The following is a 21,467-nucleotide window of genomic DNA, read 5'->3' on the forward strand; positions in this document are numbered from 1 at the left end:
CGCGCAGCATCGCCGAGGCACATCAACGTCAAGCACGATCGTTGAGAGGACTTGCAACGTAAGATGGCGCCTACAGCGACGACGCAGACCCAGGATCCTCCACCGGCTGGTAAAACCGAAGTGGATCAGAGTGCGACCTCACCGATCAGTTCGCCATCATGTCAGCTTGCCGAATCAGTCCTCGCCACAAGCTATGCCACCCAACAAGGACCAATGTCGCCCGAGGCAATATTGCGACTACTTCGCAACCAAGTCTGCAATGACAACCAATGCGAACCTCCCGAGGGCATAGATTCAAGTGCTGTGATTGTTGCTAGAGATGACAAGTCTCAGTACAAGAAGTGCGAGATATCTGTGGGACTGGCAAATGGGCTGGAAGGCTATGTGTTTCGTCAGACAGAACCCATCGGCGAGCTTCAGAATGAATGTTCGACCAGCATTGACAACATGATTGACGAAATTGGAGGACTGGCTAAAGCGTGCTGGTGGGTTGGGTAAGTGCTATCTGTTATTGAGCATACGCAAGCAGGACTAATATGTACTCAAGGTCTCATAAGAATCAAGTCTACCAAGCTGGATTTCGCAGCCTGAATCCCAGTGGCAACTCCTCTCTCCACATGCAGCAACACATCCCAATCACTGGAACGCTTGCAGACGCTTCGCCACCTGGCCAGGTAGAGGTCGAGCACAAAGGCAGCACGCCAAAGCAAGTCATACCAATTGTCGTGGGAGTAGCAGTTGGCGTGCTCTGCATCATCATCGGTCTGGTCATATTCCTCATCTGGAAGCGTAACAAGCGCGAGCGACAACGATGGCGAGCCGCACTTGAGAGACGAGCCAGAAGGAAGGCCAGGAAACACACGCCCGGACATGATCACACGGCAAGCGCCCACAGCACCACTCTTTTGGGCAGTCTCACGAGTGGGAACAAGAGCTGGAACATTCTCGGAACAGCGCACAATCAAACTGCAGCCTTGCCACCTGAAGGAACCCAATCGACCACTGGGACACAAGAAACACGGGAAAAAGAGAAAATTCCCGTTACCGACGAGACGGTCGCAGCAGGTCTGCACGATGAGGCCATCGCCAGGAAGTTGCAAAGGAAATATGATGCAGCGCATGAGCGAAATATTCAAGCTGCTTCCGGTGGCACTGGCCGCGATGAGCGAGTGCAAAGCCCACAACCGCCCAATTACGATGCCGTCAACGCCGGTAATGCCATGGATATGGTCCAAGGTCCAATTGCCAACAGGATTTCGCATTTTGCTCCAGCGCTAGGTCCTGATAGATACCGATTCTCCAATGTGACTCGGGAAGATGAGCCGCCTCTGCCTACCTCCCGGGCAGCGGAAGGTGGGGGAAATGATGCGGCAGATGGGCGCGATTCCGATGAGCATATCATTCCACCTGTTGAGCCACGCGAGCCGCGAAGAGTCCGAAGTCCCCCAGTCTGGCGTGGTACAGGTGAGGACCGCCACCACTATGTCTTCCCACCACAGCGCCCTCTTCCACAGCGTCCTCTTCCAGAACGACCTCTTCCCGAGAGACCTTCTCATTCACCCGTAGGTTGGCGGGACACAATGGATACCCTTGAAGGGTATGACATGGACGGCTCTTCTTCTCCAGAGAAGCTTCTACCGAGCAGACCAGAAGTCAGAAGCCCTCGAGGCTGGAAAGCTGCAGATGATGAGTGAGGAATGCTCCCATCTCCAAATGCTTTAGCCAGTTTCGCTGACGAGAAATGTCTTTCCTCAGCTCCCTTGCGGCCGTTCTGCATCAAGATGCCTCTGCGACTGCTGATCGAGGCAAATCGCCCGAGCCCCAGAGGCTGGAATCAAGGGTACGGACGGCGACGAGTGAGGAGTTGGCATTGGGTCTACTGTATGCGGGTATGAATACGCCGAGACCGAGAGCAAGAGGCGCGTCGCAGTGATAGGAAGTGGGATTATAATACCCTGTAGTGTATATATGTCGAGAAGTCTGGCAGTTCGTATAATCGAGATAAATTCAGAAGCTTTTAATTATACGAATGCGCTGTACGAAGGCCATGGTTCACGTCAGTTGCACGCTGTCGAGCGGATCCATGCCGAGTCAGCAGGGCAAGAAAGAGGAACAAGTTTAGTCGCAGAGTCTGTTCCACTGCCGGCATGATGTCGTTTTGGGAGTCCAGTGCCGGAGAAGGGTCCGTCGGATTTTCCGCAGCATCGCATCGCGTCTCATCGCGTCTCGACTTCACTTACTCAAGATACATCATCAGCAACGAGCCACATCCATCATGTCACAGTGCTCCATGTGTCGTACAACACACTCATGTCGATTCCGATAAGCTGATAACAGCGCACGGTTCGAGAATGGCGCAAAGAAGCAACATCACGCAAGCACGCGTCCGCATATCGATGTCGTCACTCATGAATCAGACGTGCCGTTGGTCGTGCAGAACGTCTCCTTCTACGCCCTTCCTTCTTCACTACCATTCTAGATCCCGCTCAAGCTCCTCCTACTTCGCAGACGCTTTGAGCTTGTCCCGTCAACTACTACCAATCCAGCAAGAACCATCTGCAACAACAATGTTTCTCTTACGTACCTCCCGCACTGCTACTGCAGCACGCGTCGTAGCTGCTCCAGCTACCTCTCGAGCTCCCTTCACCACTTCCTCCTTCCGCTTCGCCTCGGGCGACTACGGCTCAGGCGCACACAAGCACGGCAAAAAGCTAGAGAAGGAGAGCCACGACAAGGAACACCCAGGTCCTCCACCACCATCGACTGGCGGCAAGAGCAAGTCCAGCGAATCTTCACAGCCATCGAGCAGCAGCAGCGGACAATCGCAGAGCAACGACGGCGCAGCAGCCCAGCCAAAGATCCTGAACGATGCGCGACCTGCAGAGGGCGAAGAGTCCGAGGAGGTAAGAAAGCACAACGAGGAATTCTGCAAGCGAGCAGATCGCCAGCAAGATGGCAAAAAGGATGACAAGGTGGACAAGGAGTTTTGGAAGGTTAGTATTGATTCCGGTGCGGCTGACGACTTGTTATTTCGCAGAAATAAAAATCGTTTCCCCTATTACACAAGTGTACAATCAATCTAACTGCTGCAAAGGGTCAGGGTGGTGTGGACAGAGAGCCGTAGATATCATGATCGAAGGGTGAGTTTTGCGGGAAGAGAGGAGAGGTGCGTTTTGGACTGACGAATGAGCAGATATGTGCATCAGTGGATACGAGCTTTTTCTTCGGCGCTCTGAGAAGCAACGTTTCCTCATATTGGCAATTGAAGCCATTCGACATCGACAGCAGTATGGATTGTACAGTAACATCAGAATGTAAAGGGTTGTATACCCAGAATGACAACCGAACTTTCTTCGACGCTCATGGGTCTCGCTGTTTCGCTTGCTGATATCAATACAATTCTTGGTAAGTCAATCAGTCTCACGATCGCGCTGGAGTGTTCTTACAGTATCGAATTTGACGTCGGGCCTTCAGACGACACAACTCACCTGCTTCCGGTCGCACGTGGCGCAAATTTCCAATCCAGGCATTTGTCGGTCGCGGCTGAGCCTGGCGACAGAATAACAATCGATTTGGGGCATTCTTCAGTGGCCGCTGGATTATCAACATAGCGATTTGGCCTCGACTGAACGACGACATTCTTGCCCAAGCTGTGGAAGAAGGCACATCTTATAGAAATGAGGGGCAACAAGGCTGACGAAGTCATGTTCACACTGACATCTGGCTGGAGACTCGGGTGCCGCTGGAGGAGAAACCGTTCACGTTGAAAAGAGATGTGTCTGGGAATATGGTCGCTTCTGATCACATCGCCAGTGGGCACACTCTCTCTTCTCTCTGGCGGTGAGCACAAGTGACCGCAATCCGGACGGAGCGTCGTACGGTGACATATCAAGCGTCAGAACAGATCTCGACGCATTCTTCGTCTTCTGGTGCTATCTCCTGCCACCCTTACCAGAAGACACATTTATCTCGGGCACAAAAAAACCTTCCTAAGTCGAAATGCTAACCATGGCCCGAAATTCGGCTAAGACACTGTCCCGAGATATGGGCTTGAGATACAGCTTTCTTCCAGCAGAGCAGGAGGCCTCCCTTCTTCGTGTGGCCTTGGGTCGAAGGCGTGCCGTCGTGTCTCAAACGAGCGATTTCTACCTTCTGAAACCCTTAAGGTACCATTCCGCCATTCACAAACTGGGCTACAAAGTAGTCCTCGCTCAAGAGGGGGGGGGGGGGGGGGGAAGATCTTGGCAGGCTGCAGCTGTGGTCTTGACTCTTCACGACAAATATATTGTGTCAAACTGTTATCAGGGCCGCCACTCGACGAATGGACCAGGATTAAGAATTTCCCATTTCGAGAAGAACTGCTACCCCCACGATGTGACAGTCACTCAAAGCACCTGCTGGCTCGCCTGTGTGACATTTCCTGGTCCATACTGCAGCATCTCTCGGCGCAAAGGATTTATGCCGAGACTCATCCCGACTTCACCCTCGAACTTCCCAGGAATCTATTGGGTACTGAATCGCCACATCCAAGCCAAGCGGTGTACGAAATGAAGAAGAAAATGATACAAGACCAATTTCCAGAGCATTCAGTTGTACATGCTAGGATGCGCATGGGATCATCCCGCGTGAAAGCTCAGCCATCCATCTCGGACATTTCCACTATATGGCGACGGAATCATGTGCTGCCTCGCTCTCCGCACATACCCGCTCAGTCAAGATTCCGAGGTATTGCGGAACAATCTGGGGTAGAATGTCGACATTTCATCGTAACGACAGCTTCCCAGCATACACACAGCCTTCCTCGGAAATAAACAATTGCGGAACCGGAATTCTTGGCAGTCAGCTATCCTTACACCCTCGAATGCCACTTACGGTAGTTGCTTGAGACGAGTGTGACAATTAGACAACGACAGACAAGCTTGCGGCCGCCTTTTAGCTTGTCATTTTGGTTGCTCCGTGGGATGAAGGTATGCAGGGCTCGTTTGGCCGTTTTAGCGTGATGATGTTGGGATATGGTGCGTTGGAGTCAGTAGTGGTTTAGCATGATGGTACCTTGCTATACAGTAGCGCTATTTGATGCTTGATTGCCTGTCAGCTGCCGGTTGCCAAGAAATGAGGTTCAAGGATGTTCCCTAGGGGGCGTATTGCATTGGGAGGCATGACCGAGCCGATGATGATGACGGTAAAGAGTGCCTGAGGTGCCTGTGGAGACAGGATGAAGGGCTTAGGGGAGTTAGGGCATAGATCAAGAACATTCGATGTTGCAAAATCGATACAGGAAGGTCGTTCATGTGAGGTTACCAAAGAATGCTTTAGCTACATGATTCCAAGCTGATCTTCAAACAACCAACACGAGACGAGTTCTAAGTACGCGAAGAGGGGTACCTATAGTCGTACAGTAGTCGGTGGTCAGATTGCCAAAAGAAGTCTCAATGAGGTTCAGCGTCATCATTGCAGTAGTGGTTCTCACTAATCGTCCACTGACTGAACAGCAGAATGTCACTACAACCGCCATTGCCGCTCCTTCCATATTCGATAGCTATCGGCTTCAACCAGGTTGGCATTGTCTCGACCTCCGTCACATTAGCTGCAGAAGACGTTCTTTGCCAAAATCAGCAACGAAGCCGACAAACACCTCCACACTTTCCCTTATCGTAGACTGATATGCACCCCACGAGTGTTGGCATCCACCAGTGTCTTGGAACCAACAACTCCCACACTTTGTGATCCCCGAAGTAGTGTCACGCCGTCTACTGTAGCTGCAATGAATGCAGCACAGCACCAACACATACCACACTATCCACGAGAATTGTGTGATTCCGAATCCTTGCCGGTGGTATTTCCTTGCGCTTATTCTTCTTATTATTGAAAAAGGGCTAGAACCCGGGAAGTCTGATTGCGAAGACAAAAACGCGCGTAGTCCTGCCCGCTTCCCAGCTCACGTTTGCTCGCCAGCCAAGACCGCCCAGGCCACACCGCTGAGTTGGTGCATCTTGGCATTGGCAGCGGGCGGAGCGGGTCCAACAAGACACCACGCACGCACGCATGCCTGCATGCGCAAGCCACGCGACACCCAGTCCGTCCCCGCCGTCAAACTTGTACCCTGTGTGTGATTGGAGATGAGTCCCCGATGACAAGAACGCTGTGCTTTTGCGCGTACCAGAGGATTGCGCTTCCCTCTCGCCTGTCATCGAGATTCTGGTGCTCTTCTTGCATGCATCCTGCACGTTGCTGTCCTCGGTCGTGTGTTTGAATGGACCAGTCCAGACATTTTCTCGGGTCGAGCTCTTCTCATGATGGAGAGTAAAGGATTCTTGGTTTTCGCCACGTCCTCAAGGATTACGCCAAGATTCGGTCGAATGAATCATTTCGGTTTGATGAGGATTTGCTGCCTTGGTTGATGACCGATGGATTTTGGGGTCTGATCCTGTGATCCCACGAGATGCAGATCGCCGCTTGTGTTCTGAGGCTGTGTTCTTGGGATTCTCTCAGACGTTTTTGAAAATCTCGGAACTGATGCTGAAGCGCTTTGAGATGCGTTTGATGCCTCGCGAAACGTTGATGAGTGAGTTGGTGCGCCTCGGCTTTCCATCAGAACTACTGCTAGCAGCTTGTTCGGCTTTGGAGATGGCTGTGGAATATGTTGGATAGTTCTTCGTCGCGGAAGGCAGGATCTCGTGCGGTTCTGAGAAGAGGTACATGTGGATTCGATCGTTCATGTCTCTCGCTCGTGTCGCTCGATCCAGTTCGATACTGCAATTGCTTGTCTCGCGTGACAGCGGGCTCATGGTTCCAGTGAATGTTGCGCCGCTGCCTCTGCGACTGTAGCGATTGAAGCCCATTTCGGAGATTGTGGGTGATGAGGCGACTGAGCTGGCAGAAGACACACTGCCAAACAGTCGATGTGTCGAGTGACTGTGCTGGGCTCCGTCACAGAAGGGACACGAGTCCTGTCGGCGTTCCCAGCCCTCGAGTCGTAGTCGTTCAGGGCAATTCTGAAGATTGTTTGCTGGACTGCAAGGTCGGATGAGTTCGTACCATCTGTGCGCACACGTTTGCGTAGTGACGTTCAGCCCAGCGATGCACATGCCAGGCGGTTAGGGTGGAGGCCGTCGAAATGGACCAAGCGTTGGAGTTTGTTGCTGGTGGACAAGTAAATGTGGAGTGCAGATGGTTGTCGCGTGTCAGGCCGGAATGGCAGCCCCAGATATTATAGTGGAGGATGGTCAAGAATCCGGCTATGAAAATAGGCTTCGCAAGGATGACGCCGAATGTCTTGTGTGTGGAAGCTTGCAGGATAGCAGAGGTAGGGGTCTTAGATCGGTTTGATATTGACTTCGCTATGTCTGACGATCCCGTGCTTATCGCGCGTGGTAGCTTTGTGTCTGAGTCGTTCAATGCATGCCTCGTGAACTTGTTCGCAAGCGAACTCAATGCGTAACTCGGCTGCGCGTTGACGAAAGGCTAGAGAAGTCGCCAAGGGGAGTGATGCGGAATGAAATCAAGCAGCGCTTTACGAGCTCGATGCGTGCGACCGAAGATCGTGTTTCGTGGCGTGAGGGCTGAAAGAGCGAGATCCGTCAGTGTGGTAAGGGTGGTAGAACGACAATAAATGAGCCCGCCGCGCTCCCTTTCTTACCCATCCTGCTCTCGCTAGACGTTGCGACCCAAGAAAATCCATCATCCTGACCGTAGAGCCGTTATCAGCCACGTCGCACATGGGTGGCACTTGACGCGGTCCAATCGTCCTTTAGCAGCATTATCGTCTGGAGACGAACGTTTTGCGCCTGGTCCTTCACCCACCCTCAGATCCGTCAGCAATCCTATACAGCCCCGAACGATGCCGGAAAATCATATGGGAGCGCACACTTGCAGCTGACATTCCTTGGTTCCCGCCAGCCGCCCTAGTTAGCGCCATGGCATGCGATGCACGCCCAAAGGCCCGGGTCCCTAGCGGCATGGCAGTGAAGCGGCGGGCTGGTTAGGCCATCTTGTGACAGATCTGCACAACTGGTCGCACGTGGCCCGTCGAGGACGAGTGTAGATGTGCGAGGCGTGAGTGGGAGCTGCACGAACCTGACACAGCATAACAGCCTTACGACGCCACCAGCCGCACGACAAAGACGTGGTCAGCGCGCGTTGTTTCGTCGACTAATGCAGCGAGGGACATCGCGCTGTCCAGATCCCATGTCCACGCGGTATGCAAGATTTATAGTCGAAGAGCCGAACCGAGGGCCCCGAAGTTGTTGCCGTAGCAAGGAGCGCGAACAAGCCGCAGATCAGCATCCTAAAGTTGCACGGAGCCCGGGATCTCTGTTCGCAAGCCGCGTGCCTGGTTTGGATTGGGCAGCAGTCTCGGCCGGGGAGCAGGAAGATATCAACTAGCAGCAGCCGTATCATCTCGCCATCTGTAACCTACAGCTTGATCACAGTGCTCCTTCACACCGCGATCACTTGGGTGGCTTGATTGCAGCGTGTGGTGTGAGCACGTGGGCACGAGTGCTCGACGTGCGGTGGCAGCGGCAGCGGTGCGAAGAGCGGCGACATGGGCCAGGAGTCTAGGCTTTTCCAATCGCACATCGACGCTCGTGGCTGAGGGCGGTCAGCAGCAGCGCGTTTGTGCGTAGAAGATCCACTGGCGGCGCGAATCCAAACGACGTCTAGCCTAGTCGTCCTGGGTGCGCACGAACAGAAGAACACCACTCTGTTGAACGGTGAGCATTACTCTCAGTACTTCGTCTCTCGCGAGCCAGTGCAAGGTGAAGTCAACGAAACTTTCCATGTGGCCCAGTAGATGACGAGGGAGGGCAAAATGTTCCAGGATGACGACGGGAATACCAGCCAGGGTGAGAGGGACAAGTGAGCCAATACGACACCGGAGCCGCGATAGAGGGCGCCGGTTGTTCGATCTGGATGACAGTAAACAGCCCCGACTGTTTCAGCGTCCTTGATCAGTCGTCATGCTCCTGGTATAGAGCGTAGCAAAGCTGATCAATCATGCCACAACCGTTCCTTTCCAGTCGGAGGAGAGAGATGTTCCTGTGCCGTTCACCAGGGTGTTGAATTCATCGCCAAGTCTCACCATGCGATGGCAGGTGGAAAACGGCGCTTTTGAGCACGCGACTAACAAAGTGTTCTCCACGCTTGTGGTTGGAGGACCTGAATCTTGACTTCGTCTTGAGCGCACCGAGAGGAAATCTTTTGAGCATATGGAGACAATTGAGCCGGGAAGGTGGAGGGGCAGTCCCGTCAATTCCGCCGCACTTTCTCCTCCGGCGCCCGCGATGTGGAGGAGGGGTAGTCGCAAGTGCGGGCATTGACGACTGACCTGACGTGCTGAAATACTGTACCGCGACACGCCTTTCGCGCCCGCAATCTTGGTTTCCCTTTCCTTCGCGCGCGCCTTTTTGGAGAATTGGAGCACTGACTGGAGCGTATTGAGATTGGCTGATCTCACACGAAAGTCCTATCTCGAGCATATAAACGCAACATACTGAATATCATAAATATGGAGGTTCCTACGGCAAAGTCAGTGCCTGAGACGAAGAGTCTGGCAGAGATATACCCAGAAGATGCATTGAGGAAACAAACGACAAGATGGAATGCGTTGCTCAAGGAGTTTCGCGAAATATACAACAAGAGCCCGGACTTCGTGTCGAGAAGCCCGGGCAGAGTCAACATCATTGGAGAGGTATATTCTCACTTCGCACTTGTACACTCATGAGAGCGGTACTGACGGAAAAACAGCACATTGACTACTCGTTGTACGAGGTCTTGCCAATGGCAGTCACAGAGGATGTCTTACTCGCAGTCTCCATCCACAAGACAGAGTCCGGACCCAGCACGATACGACTCAACAATGTACACTCACACAAATTCGAGGCACGAGAATTCGATATCCCCGACACTGGAGACGTACACATCGATTCAACAACACTGGAATGGACGAACTACTTCAAGTCAGGCTTGGTTGGCGCAACAGAATTGCTTCGCAAGAAATCGAAAGAGTTCAAATGCAGCGTGGGCATGGACATACTTGCCGATGGCACAGTACCATCTGGAGGCGGCTTATCGAGTAGCGCTGCGTTCGTTTGCGCTAGTGCTTTGGCAGTGATGAAGGCCAATGGGGTGGAGCAGGTTGACAAGAAGGAGCTGGTGGAGCTGGCGATTGTCTCCGAGCGGGCTGTGGGTGTGAACTCAGGAGGCATGGACCAGTCTGCCTCAGTTTTCCCTCTGCAAGGCTCAGCTCTCTATGTGTCTTTTGTGCCTGGACTTTCAGCGACGAACGTCAAATTCCCAGAGCTGAAGTCACCACTTACGTTCGTCATTGCGCAATCGTTCGTTGCTGCAGATAAGCACACTACAGGGCCCGTATGTTACAACTTGCGAGTGGTCGAGGTCACGCTTGCAGCTCTGGTGTTATCCAAGATCTTCCGACTATCAAATCTACCTTCGGATTCTGGTCCACTAGGCGTCAGTCTGCGAGGCTTCCACGATACATATTTCCAGGAGAAGGAAGGCATCAAGGACAACCACCAGATCTCCAAAGAGGACTTCCGCCAACAACTCCAAGACCTCATCCACAAAGTCGACCAATATCTACCACAAGAAGAGGGTTACACACGAGAACAGCTCTCCGATATCCTAGGTATCAGCATCCCAGACTTGGAGCAACGATACATGTCGAAATTCCCGATTCGAGCAGAGAAGTTCAAGCTCAGACAACGAGCACTACACGTCTTCAGCGAAGCTAGTCGTGTACTAGCATTTATGGATCTGTTGACCTCACCTGCACCGCAAATGGATGCTGAGAATGCCGAACTTCTGAAGTCCCTCGGCGAGCTCATGAACGAGACACAAGATTCCTGCCGAGACATCTACGAAAATTCGTGTCCCGAACTCGATGAGCTTTGCACACTTGCCAAATCTGCCGGGTCGTATGGTAGCCGGTTGACTGGTGCTGGCTGGGGTGGCTGTACTGTTCATCTCGTTCCTGCCGATAAAGTTGAGGCTGTGAAGCAGAAGTGGATTACGGAGTACTACAAGAAAAAGTTCCCGGATATCACTGAGGAGAAGCTGAGTGAGGCAATTGTTGTTAGCAAGCCTGGTAATGGCAGTGCTGTGTTCCAGGTCGATGGAAGGGAAGAGGTATGAGGGGTTTGATCTATTAGATCGTTTTGTTGCACAGAGATGGCTCATCTTGCATATCTTGGAGTTCAAATGCATAGCGAGAGAAATTGTTTAGGCCGATGCACACACGCTGTTGTGGCATCTAGACAGAAGAAGCTGGTTTAGGCATGATATGTTCATCGTATTGTCGGGGCCATGCACGATCTGTATACTGGATGTGTTCGCAGGCGTCGAGGTCGAGCGATGCTGTACGTTCTCGCTGACCCTTGCGAGCTCTCTTGCGTGACACACAACAGCTGTGCTGTTGCTCCAACTACCACTCGATGGTATCCTCATGTTGCCAGAACTCACCCGTCTTGCCACCAATGTCGTGCAAAGCCAGCAGAACCGGCGTCTGCGCTCCCTCGTCAACCGTCTTTCGTCCTCCACCTCTTGTCATATCCGTCTTGACATAGCCAGGACAGCAAGCATTAACAAGCACATCCCGACCCTTCTTCTTCTCTTCCGCAGCAATCACCTTCGTAAAAGCAATCTCACCCGCCTTCGACACAGCATACGCAGCCGACGGGAATCCATCCTCTTTCTCCCGCCCCTCATCGACCGATTTCTGAAATCGTTGCATCAGAGCTGTGACGTCTGGAACACCAGATTTGCTCGCATCCAGAAAAGCTTGTCGCACTTCATCCGAGTACTTATTCAATTTCCCTGCCATACTGCACACATTCACCAATCTCCCTCCTTCCCTAATCAACGGCAAGAAATCTTGCGTCGCTTCCAGCGAGCCATAATAGTTTGTCTGTAACGTCTCTTTCACCACGTTACCGTCGAAACCTTGTAGTGCAATGCCCGCGTTGTTGATCACCATGTCGATGCCTTCGGGATGTTCTTTGTGCAGATAGTCGCGGAAGTCTTGCACGCTTTTGGTTTGGCTGATGTCGAGAGGGTGGTAGGAGATGGTTGTTTGTCCGCCATCTTGTTCGAGGACTTTGGCGTTTTTGAGTTGGGGGTCGTTTTGGAGTTCTTTGACTGCGGCGGCGCCTCGTTCTGCTGAGCGGGCTGTTAGGTAGATCAGGAAGGGGCCTGATCGGAGGGGTGATTTGGGATATTGGAGGGCGAGTTGACGGACTGTGTGAGGTTAGTTTCTCTTCGACAGGTATGGCCTGAACAGGGCAGCTCGCATACCAATTGCCAGACCAATACCTTTGTTGGCGCCTGTCACAGCGGCCACACGTGAGGAGACTGCCATGTTGAAGATGTGAGATGTTCGCAAGTCATCTTGGAAGTTGATATTGACGATGATTGATTCACGCGTCGTTCAAAAGATGTCAACGTCAGAGACACGCGATGATCAACTGGCCCCTGCCCATTGATGAGATGTCTTGGCAATTGGGGACCTGCCGCCTGCACGATGACGAGGGGTGCGTACCACCACGCCAATTCCCTGCTATTCCGCCAAACAGACCTGCTTAAGCTACTCGCATTGGCTGGTCCAGCTGTAGCGGCGACCCTACTGTGCTATCATCGACTCTGATATTCCTTTTCTTCCCTTTGGAATCCGCACTTGGATGTCTGAAGACGCTGCCGGCGACAAGCTGGGACCGCTCGAGAACAACAGTGTCAGCTCAGTTGCTCAGCCATTCAAGAAGCGGTCCACCTTTCCACGGTCTATCAGCGAGCTGGTGACCAACCAGCTAGTTCCAGGCAACATGGCCAAGAGTCAGGCGCTCAATACCAACATGGGCGTGGACTTCATCATCAGCTATCGCTTCGAGCCTTCAGGTGCGACGGGCATGCTTGGACGATGTTGGCAGCCTCAGCTAACAGACACTTAGAAAAAGCCAAGGCTGCCGCTGGTTTTGAGAAGCTATGCGAGAAGCTCTCTGCAGTTGGCTTGGCCACTGAGGCCCGCAATGGAGATAAGAACTCCGTCTTGCTATTTGTGCAAGTTGCCAGTGAGGACCACATGTTTGCAGAAGTCTATCGAAGCAGAGTCAAGGACTGGATCCATGGCGTGCAAACTGGAGAGCCCCCACAAGACGTGCGAGCATCTCTGGAACAAAACCCGTTAGCCGAAGCTGAACGTCAACGCATTGTCTACCAAATGATCACCAACCCAGAGGATGAAGGCGGTGCCGGGATCAGAGTGAAGTCGACAGAATGGGAGAATGTCGAAAGTATATTCGCGCTGCATGACCACACCTTCAACAAACACTGGCTCAAGAAGTGGGCAACTCAGTGGGCTATTTCTTCCGAGGACCTGGACGACATTCGCAACCGCTTTGGTGAGAAGGTCGCCTTCTACTTTGCCTTCGAACAGACCTATTTCAACTTCCTCCTTTTTCCAACAGGATTCGGCGTCTTCGCATACTTCTTCCTGGGCTCTTTCAGTGCCTTCTATGCTATCGTCCTGTGCCTCTGGTCGATTGTATTCGTGGAGTGGTGGCGCCACCAGGAGCAAGACCTCTCGATAAGATGGGGGGTTCGCGGAGTGAGCAGTATTGAGAGCAAGCGCCACGAGTTTCAGCCTTCGAAAGAGGTCGAGGATCCTGCTACAGGAGAGCTCGTGAAGATCTTCCCATGGGACGAGCGACTGAAGCGTCAAGCATTGCAGCTGCCATTCGCCATCCTCGCAGTATTGGTCCTCGGTAGTCTCATCATCCTTTGCTTTGCGATTGAGATCTTTATCGGCGAGATCTACGATGGTCCAGGAAAGTCCATCTTGACCTTCACGCCGACGGTCATTCTCACGACATGCTTGCCTCTGCTTACTGGTGCGCTCACCAATGCTGCAAAGAGATTGAACGACTTTGAGAATTACGAGACTGACACCGCCAACGGCCGAGCGCTCACTGCGAAGCTGTTCATTCTGGACTTCATCACTTCATACATGGGTATTATCCTCACAGCCTTTGTGTACGTGCCGTTCGGTAGCGTGCTCGTCCCCTATCTGGATGTGTTCAGTAGGATGTTCGCAACGGAAGCTGCGCGAGCGAAGACTACCAAAGGAGGACACTATACGATCAACCCCGACCGACTTCGCAAGCAAACGATCTACTTTGCGGTGACCGCTTCGATCGTCAACTTCGCCATGGAAGTTGTTGTGCCATACGTGAAGAGACAAGGTGGTCTCAAGTTCAAGGAGATCAAAGCAAGCCGCACCGGCACTGGGCTTGAGCAGTCCGACGCAGTTGCAGATGCGCCGCAGGAAGAAAAGGAATTCTTGGACCGCGTACGCAGCGAGGCCGAATTGCCCACGTACGATGTCTATACCGATCTGCGAGAGATGATCATCCAGTTTGGATACCTGTCTCTGTTCTCAGTTGTCTGGCCACTTGTCCCTGCTAGTTACTTGGTCAACAATTGGTTTGAGCTGCGTGCAGATGCCGTCAAGATTTGCGTCGAGATGCAACGCCCTACACCGTGGCGCGCTGACACTATCGGACCATGGCTCGACGCTTTGAGCTTCTTGACCTGGCTCGGCAGCATCACGATGGCTGCGTTAACGTACATGTTCTCCAACGACGGAGTCGGTCCGGATGGCAGACCACACGATATCAAAGGCTGGGGACTTCTGCTTTCCATCTTCTTCAGCGAGCACCTGTACCTGTTTGTGCACGCTTTGGTCCGGAGTGCAATCCAGAAGATAGACTCTCCTGGCCGCCAAAAGATGAGGCGTGATCGCTATTTGACACGACAACAGCTCGTTCAGGATAGCCTGGCCAAGTTGCCAAAAGTCCCCAATATCAGCGACAACGACACGCCAATCACCCGAGAGTCTCTTGAAGAAGATGCTCGCAGGGCGAGCCTCAAGGCCGCGACGCCAATTGAGAGGTTCTGGTCGCGACAGCGTGGCTGGCGCGAGTCGGCGAAGATGGGCAAGGTGTTCATCGAGAAGTACCAGGACGAAGCTGCCGCTGCAGATCAGAAGAAGGAGCTCTAAGCCGATTCTACGAACGCACTGACGCTGGGAAAACAGGACACGCAACCTGGGAATTGTTACTGATGAGATATGGACAGCGAGGCGTTCTGGGCGACTTCGAACTCACATATGCGCTTGTTTGGGATCCCCACCACCTACAAAATCTTTCGTCCGAGGCAGATATTCCTCTCAATGCCTCGTTACTGGTGCCTCGATGAAAGTTCAGCTATTCTCTTGCATGTGGTCGGAGTATGCTTAAGACGCCTGGGCGCCACAACACTGTAGCGTCGCGGGGAAGAATTGGGCGATCGCACTCTTCTGTTCCATGCCACGTGCAACTCGTATATCCATATCTTTATCTTTGTAAATCAAGACTGATCCAAAATCCTTCATCACGGTGCCTGGCGATCTGTGCCTGTAGAAATTTTCTCTTCAGCAATTTTCTGCACTAAAATTGTTTCGAGCAGTGGCATGTCAACTTTTGGTGCGGATGCGAGTCCATAGCAACACAGCGCCATGCATTCCCAAAGCGGAATGATGTCTCGACAGACTTCCTAACCTTGGCCAAGAATGCCAAAGGTCAGAAGAACTCATGCAGGTGCATCACGACACGTAGCTCTAAACGTATGGTATATTGCAGATCACTTCAGCCTCGGCTCGTGGGGAATCTTGGACACAGCAGCCCTAGCCTCACTGCACAGAGTCTCCTGAGGTACTGGGCGAATCAGACCGAGCGAGGACAGCTAGTCGGACTGCACTCCACGAGCTATCGAAGCCTCATTGCACTTTAGCTGGTTGCTTCAATGTTGATCAGACGGGAAGTAGAAGGTGAGAAGGTGGGCTGATACGGCATCAACCGTGAGACTAGATGGACAACCTCCTGGTGCCTTCGATGTGGCCGCGGACGTAAAAACGCAGAGAGAAGGTGTCTGTCTGGTGAGCGAGATATATAAGACCGCTCCTTCAGCACTGTCGAAGGGCTATCGATCCTTCACCAGCAGCAACAACAGCAAGCACATCTCCCTCATCGACAGTATTCAAACAAATCACATCTCGAACCAACAATCTTCAACCACACAGCAATCATGCAGTTCGCCCTCACCATTCTCGCACTCGCCGCCTCTGTGCTGGCCCAACAAGAACTCGGCGGTGGCCTCGACGGGAACGCTGGTCCATTCTCCGGCACAGCAGGAGGAGCCATCAACGGCCCAACAGGTTTCGTGCAAGGCTGCATCGGAGGTGGAGCAGGTCCAGATGCTGGCCGAACAGAATGCTTCCCTGTCGAGACTGCACCTGCGGCGACTTCGGTACGTTCCCCAAAGGATTAATGTGACCCTTGGTCGTGTTAAGTTTGATGTAGTTACTGATATTCTGTTCAATTGTAGACTCGAACTCAACCTGGTGGAAAGGCTGCAGGTACTGCTGGTCCTGCTTCGGGATTTTTGGATTCTGAGGGGCTTTGTGCTGGTGCGGCGTACTCGACTAATGGGTTTACGTTTTGCTTGCAGCCAACTGGATCGTCGTAGAGAGGCTAGAAAGAAGGGGGAAAGGCAGAATTTGTGATATGGAGCATAGCATTATGATTCAATGGAACGACTTGAAATTCAATGTTCTTGATACGCTCTCTATGGCCCTTGATATATCGCCGCAGACGGCGACATGCCGATATGAGACTGAACCAGGTCGCTTCGAGCCCGTCGAACGCCCAATCTTTCCGTCCAGGGCGTCTATGCGGCGCTTCAAGTACGGTGTCGTCCTGCGGCTCTGGTGCTTCGTCCACACAGCAGCTTGCCCATTCGAACAGGGCCATTGTCAACACAACCACTCCTTAATCTCAGCCAACTTCGTTCGTCGGTTCCCGCGCTCTCACAGCAGATCCATCATCCCCATGGATGCCATCTTGTCGCCCACGAAGGTGACGCCGTAGAGCTCTCCAATACCGCCCAAAATGGCCACGTGCTCGAATGGGATCGAAAACTCCATGGTGCCGTGAGCCCACACCTCTTCGCCCTTCGCCTTGTAAGCATGGGTCCTGGTTTCGCCCAGGGCAATACGACTGTTGTGACCGTATGGGCGAGAGTCCTATTGATGAAAATGATCGATTAGCTGGTCTGTAATAAGAGGTGACATGTCCAGGCTGAGCGTACCTTTCCAACAGTCTTTCTCACTGGCGCCAGGCGCAGCTGCACCTCCTTCTCCAAATGGTAGATCTGCTCGAGATTGAGCTCCTTGAACTCGACCAAAACCCGCACAATGCTCGAGTCCGGTCGAACGAATGGTGCAAAGTAGATCTGACCAGAAGCAGACTTGGCCACAGCATACTCGTCGTATTCGGCGAAGATATGTTTGTTGCGGTATTCTTGGAAGGTCTGGGAAGAGGCATTCGAGTCCTTGGGGGCGTCGATTAGGGTCAAGGTGCCATTCGTGCGGCGGGATACGAGCATCTTCTTCCCCTGGGTGATGGAGTGGGAGCGAGCAGCCTCTCCATGAGCTGCAAGGGGAGTGATGCTCTTGACATTGTGTACTTTGACGGCCTTCGTCGACGCGGTGGTTGGGACCTGTGCAATCTGCTGGTGAGATGCCGGGGGCTGTCGAATGACATTGGCGTGGAAGGCACGAGCTGCTGCGCGGACAACGCCCATGGAGCGACACATGATGTGTATGTGTATTTGGTGATTTAGTCTGTGCTGGTGATCGAAGAAAGCCGTGCAGTCGGTATGTGATGGTGTGAGTCGAAGAAAACAGAGCAAGCTTATATGCAGGAGGCGCACCCAAGAAGTGAATGAGCTCGTTTGTCAGCTGCTGCACCACCGCTTCACTTTTCACATGTTACATCGCCGCTTCTCGATAGAGCATTGTTGGCTGTGAAGAGCGTTGTTGCAATGCTTCAGATGTCGATGCCAGAAATGTCCCACTTGTCTGAACACGATATCCTTTTGGTAGTCAAGATCGTAGCCAATGGGTGCCATGAAGCCATAGGCCATCAGTACCTTTTGGCACCAGATGATGCGCGTTGTGGAAGCGATCGTGGTCGAAAATTTCCAGTTTGCTCATTTGATATGGCCAATCGTCATCCTGTGAACCTCGATGGGCTCCTTGATTGACACTATAGAACGAGTGCCACGTTCCTCAGTTCGATCGTTCCTTGTCTCGACTGTTGCGTGCAGTACATACCGCGTCAAGATAAATAGCGAATGGTACTCTCGCGCACATCTTCTAACGCTGGAAAGCGACCACAGAAATAATACATTTCTTTCATTGAAAACGAATAGCTACTCTAAAAGAGCTTTCAGCACTGCGCCTCGCCATGCATATAATGCAATCCACTGCAAACAACGAATCCTCTCGCTCCAAACGCCATGCTAGACGACAGGCACAATCAAGCCAATATACAACACAAAATACGAAAGTCACGCTCTTTCACGCACACTAGGCCCTCAATGCATCATCATCTTCTTTTTCTTGTTTTCCAACTGATCTATTGCGCGTTGCAAGATTCGTGCAGCCTTCAGGACCTGATCTTGCGCAAGCTTCCAGTCACCCACATCTAGCGCATCTCTGACAGCCGGGAAGTAGGCTTCATCGTATCCGCTCCAGGCTTGCGGCCCGAAGACCACATGCTTGAATTGCTCTCGACCTGGCACGCCGTGTTGATCTTCGTCTTTAGAGGATCTGGGGATATCAAGCAAATCTGTCTCGAATTTTGATAGCGCATCGTTGTATTCCAGTCTTCGCATGGCATAGTTGGTGCTCTCCAATCCGCCCGTGCCGAGAACATTCGTCGTCCAGATATCCTCGAACTTGTGAAATTCGTCCGCGACTTCCTTAAGATGCTGCGCAGCTTGCTTAAGAGGGGTGATGTCGAGTTGAGTGCCATCCCGCTTGCCTCCCAACTTCTTGATCTGCGAAGCTGCGTACTGTTGTAGATTGTCGAGGTATGGCCCTCCAAGCGCATCAGCATAGCTCTTGAGGTCAAAGGGAACAATTGGTCGATCAGCCACTTCCAGAATGAGCAACGCCCAGATCTGAGCGAGTGTTCGATGCCAGCCGAATTCAGGATCGCCGAACTTCTTCATCCAGTCGAATGTTTCATAGCATGAGTGGTATGGGTAGCCGTAGGTCGCGCCTTCGAAACCAAAGTCGATTGAGGACGTGCCAGCCATGTCCTGGAAAGCAACGTAATCGCTTCCCGCCCCAAGACCCTCGAGCTCCAACTGTCTGTCATCCCAGATCTGCCGCATCGTAGCTTGGCCATCTGGCGTGCCTACTCGATCTAGCACATGGAGAAGACTCCTTTGCCAGACGGGAGAACCTGCAGCTCGAAAGACTGGATCTGGGCCGTACACGCCAACATCGACATTCAGATATGCCACAGCGTTGTCTCGAAGCGCATCCATGTTGTCTTCCACATATTCGGTACTCCCCACCAGATTGTACTCCTCAGCGTCCCAGCTGACGAACTCGATGGTACGCAATGGCCGCCATCCCAGCTTTCGCAGAGCACCAAAGATTCGCACCATCTCCATCAGAACCGCGCTTCCACTGCCAGGATCCACAGAGCCGAAGCACCAGCTGTCTCGATGGTTGCCAACGATGATCTTTTTCTCCGGCTGTTCTAGACCTTCAATCGTGCCGTGTAGGTTCCAGATCTGCTGTTTGTCATTCTCATCGTTGTGGTTCTTGAGATTCACGACAGGGGCCTCGGCAGACGCAGATGTCGCAGCTCCAGAAAACCACTCCTTGGGGAAGCCCTGATCTCCTCCTACCCATTCCTTCGGCACTCGGACACCATGTCCAGATAGAGATTCGATCAAGACTTTAGCATCCCGCCATGCCAGAGGTAATGAAGGTATGTTGACCAGTCCTGGATTATTCTCGTGACTGTGCTGTTTGGCATCCAATGTGCTTGCAAAGCCAGGTGTGAGAGGATCGCCCGCAACCCAGCTCATCAAGCTGACACCTCCCCTCTGCAAGCTGTCCTCTGGTCTCCAAGGCCCATCTGGCCAGACCGGTCCTCTCGCTGACCCATCGTCTGCAGGATCTGAGTAAATCAAAGCTCCGACACATCCAGCCTCTTCCGCAGCCTTGACCTTCAGCGCCCGATCTCCTTGCGTGCTGTAATACCGCATCAGCGCGATACTGCCGTTCAGCGACACTCCCTGTTCTCGAAGCCACGCAAAATCTTCTCTGTTGCCTCCATTCGCGTAGATCAGATGTCCTTGTGCCAGGCCATTCTTGCTGTGGCCATGCCACGCCCACGTTTGTTGCTTGACCGGATCTGCTCTTTCTTCTTCCAATTTGGCCTTCCACCTTTTCCCTTTCGGCTCTACGATCTCGACGCTCCTCCCATCCTGTGTTGGATAGTTGAGATAGACATAGTAGCTCTTGAGACTCAGGTCGTCCAAATACCCCTCTTCCCTCCACTTCTCCTTCATCCACTCTGCCATGTAAAGATCTCCTTCTGTTCCCGCTACGTGATCGTAGCCCGTGATGTGGTATAGGTATTCCTCTATTCGCCCAGCGTCCACATTGTCCTGCACATATGCGCGCACAGATTCTGGATCGAATCGAGTGCCCAGATATCGTCCGCCGTTGGGAAAGATGTCTAGTATGAAGAGAACGTAAATTAGGATTGCAATAGACATGAGGCCGCATAGTCGTGCTGCTGTTGCTGCGCCCATGCGATATTGGTCGGGAATGGAAGGAAGTGGTCGGTAGAGCCAGGCCATTCGTTGCGGAGGCTCAGCTGGGGTGTCATTTTCGTTGCTGTTGTCGCGGTCCTCGTCTGGCGGTGATTGTACAGGGGTATATAATGATCGAAAGGAAGGTAATCGAATGGAAGAAAGTGTTGCGCCCAGGTTGGACAAGTGTTGTGTGAATTTGTTTCGTAATCGAGCGCGATCGTACAAGCCAGCTCTCCGGGAGTCTGGATCTGGTGTCGAAGGGTCGAGATAGTCGAGCTCTTCCACTCGCCGTCGTTCATCGTCATCGTCGCCGTTCACTTCGGGCAGTCGAAGGTCGCTGTTCTCGCTCGATCGTGGCGACTCTGCCGTAGGGGGTCGATATGTGCTCGTTCGGCCATCTTGTCCCAGTAATCCTTCTCGCTCTGCTTCGCGAATGTTTTGGGATGAACTGGGGCGATTGATGGCGTCTTCGTAAGAGGGAATGGGCACGTGAGCGTAGCGGGTGTATTTGTCGTCGTCGTCCTCCATGGCTCACGAGATCAACGGCGCTCAGGGCCGGTCGACTGCGGTGGGCGTTTGGCTGTCTGGCGCTACCTCGTTGTTCCCATTGCGCCCAGTATTTCAGCGCGTTCAAGCCCTGTCGTTTGCTTCATGCAATTGTGCAGATGCGCCTCCAAACTCCTTGCCAATCCTCCGATGAACACGAGTCGTCAGCCTTCCGTCTCGGCGGCCTT

General features: G+C 52.8%; 9 protein-coding genes across 9 annotated transcripts; 5 read left to right on the forward strand and 4 right to left on the reverse strand.

Annotated features, from left to right (window-relative positions):
* Window positions 1–63: 63 nt before the first annotated feature.
* On the forward strand, window positions 64–1,694 carry CKM354_000075600 (uncharacterized protein; the record flags this gene model as incomplete). Its single annotated transcript, XM_044795858.1, has 2 exons — window positions 64–494; window positions 548–1,694. 2 exons carry the CDS (start codon window positions 64–66, stop codon window positions 1,692–1,694), a joined length of 1,578 nt encoding a protein of 525 aa, XP_044651793.1.
* An 873-nt stretch (window positions 1,695–2,567) lies between these two features.
* Window positions 2,568–3,124, forward strand: CKM354_000075700 (uncharacterized protein; the record flags this gene model as incomplete). The annotated part of the gene is made up of 2 exons (XM_044795859.1): window positions 2,568–2,993; window positions 3,095–3,124. The coding sequence occupies 2 exons, from the start codon at window positions 2,568–2,570 to the stop codon at window positions 3,122–3,124; spliced, it is 456 nt and encodes a 151-aa protein (XP_044651794.1).
* A 3,364-nt stretch (window positions 3,125–6,488) lies between these two features.
* On the reverse strand, window positions 6,489–7,088 carry CKM354_000075800 (uncharacterized protein; the record flags this gene model as incomplete). The annotated part of the gene is made up of 1 exon (XM_044795860.1): window positions 6,489–7,088. The coding sequence occupies one exon, from the start codon at window positions 7,086–7,088 to the stop codon at window positions 6,489–6,491; it is 600 nt and encodes a 199-aa protein (XP_044651795.1).
* A 2,420-nt stretch (window positions 7,089–9,508) lies between these two features.
* CKM354_000075900 (uncharacterized protein) lies at window positions 9,509–11,154 on the forward strand (the record flags this gene model as incomplete). Its single annotated transcript, XM_044795861.1, has 2 exons — window positions 9,509–9,691; window positions 9,748–11,154. 2 exons carry the CDS (start codon window positions 9,509–9,511, stop codon window positions 11,152–11,154), a joined length of 1,590 nt encoding a protein of 529 aa, XP_044651796.1.
* Window positions 11,155–11,443: 289 nt separating this feature from the next.
* On the reverse strand, window positions 11,444–12,376 carry CKM354_000076000 (uncharacterized protein; the record flags this gene model as incomplete). The annotated part of the gene is made up of 2 exons (XM_044795862.1): window positions 11,444–12,255; window positions 12,313–12,376. 2 exons carry the CDS (start codon window positions 12,374–12,376, stop codon window positions 11,444–11,446), a joined length of 876 nt encoding a protein of 291 aa, XP_044651797.1.
* A 460-nt stretch (window positions 12,377–12,836) lies between these two features.
* CKM354_000076100 (uncharacterized protein) lies at window positions 12,837–15,070 on the forward strand (the record flags this gene model as incomplete). The annotated part of the gene is made up of 2 exons (XM_044795863.1): window positions 12,837–12,909; window positions 12,963–15,070. 2 exons carry the CDS (start codon window positions 12,837–12,839, stop codon window positions 15,068–15,070), a joined length of 2,181 nt encoding a protein of 726 aa, XP_044651798.1.
* A 1,064-nt stretch (window positions 15,071–16,134) lies between these two features.
* On the forward strand, window positions 16,135–16,575 carry CKM354_000076200 (uncharacterized protein; the record flags this gene model as incomplete). Its single annotated transcript, XM_044795864.1, has 2 exons — window positions 16,135–16,356; window positions 16,435–16,575. 2 exons carry the CDS (start codon window positions 16,135–16,137, stop codon window positions 16,573–16,575), a joined length of 363 nt encoding a protein of 120 aa, XP_044651799.1.
* Window positions 16,576–16,915: 340 nt separating this feature from the next.
* On the reverse strand, window positions 16,916–17,703 carry CKM354_000076300 (uncharacterized protein; the record flags this gene model as incomplete). Its single annotated transcript, XM_044795865.1, has 2 exons — window positions 16,916–17,131; window positions 17,197–17,703. 2 exons carry the CDS (start codon window positions 17,701–17,703, stop codon window positions 16,916–16,918), a joined length of 723 nt encoding a protein of 240 aa, XP_044651800.1.
* Window positions 17,704–18,486: 783 nt separating this feature from the next.
* On the reverse strand, window positions 18,487–21,261 carry CKM354_000076400 (uncharacterized protein; the record flags this gene model as incomplete). The annotated part of the gene is made up of 1 exon (XM_044795866.1): window positions 18,487–21,261. One exon carries the CDS (start codon window positions 21,259–21,261, stop codon window positions 18,487–18,489), a length of 2,775 nt encoding a protein of 924 aa, XP_044651801.1.
* Between the last annotated feature and the right edge of the window lie 206 nt (window positions 21,262–21,467).

The sequence above is a fragment of the Cercospora kikuchii genome, assembly GCF_019650295.1.
Source record: "Cercospora kikuchii DNA, contig_00001, whole genome shotgun sequence".
NCBI lineage: Eukaryota > Fungi > Ascomycota > Dothideomycetes > Mycosphaerellales > Mycosphaerellaceae > Cercospora > Cercospora kikuchii.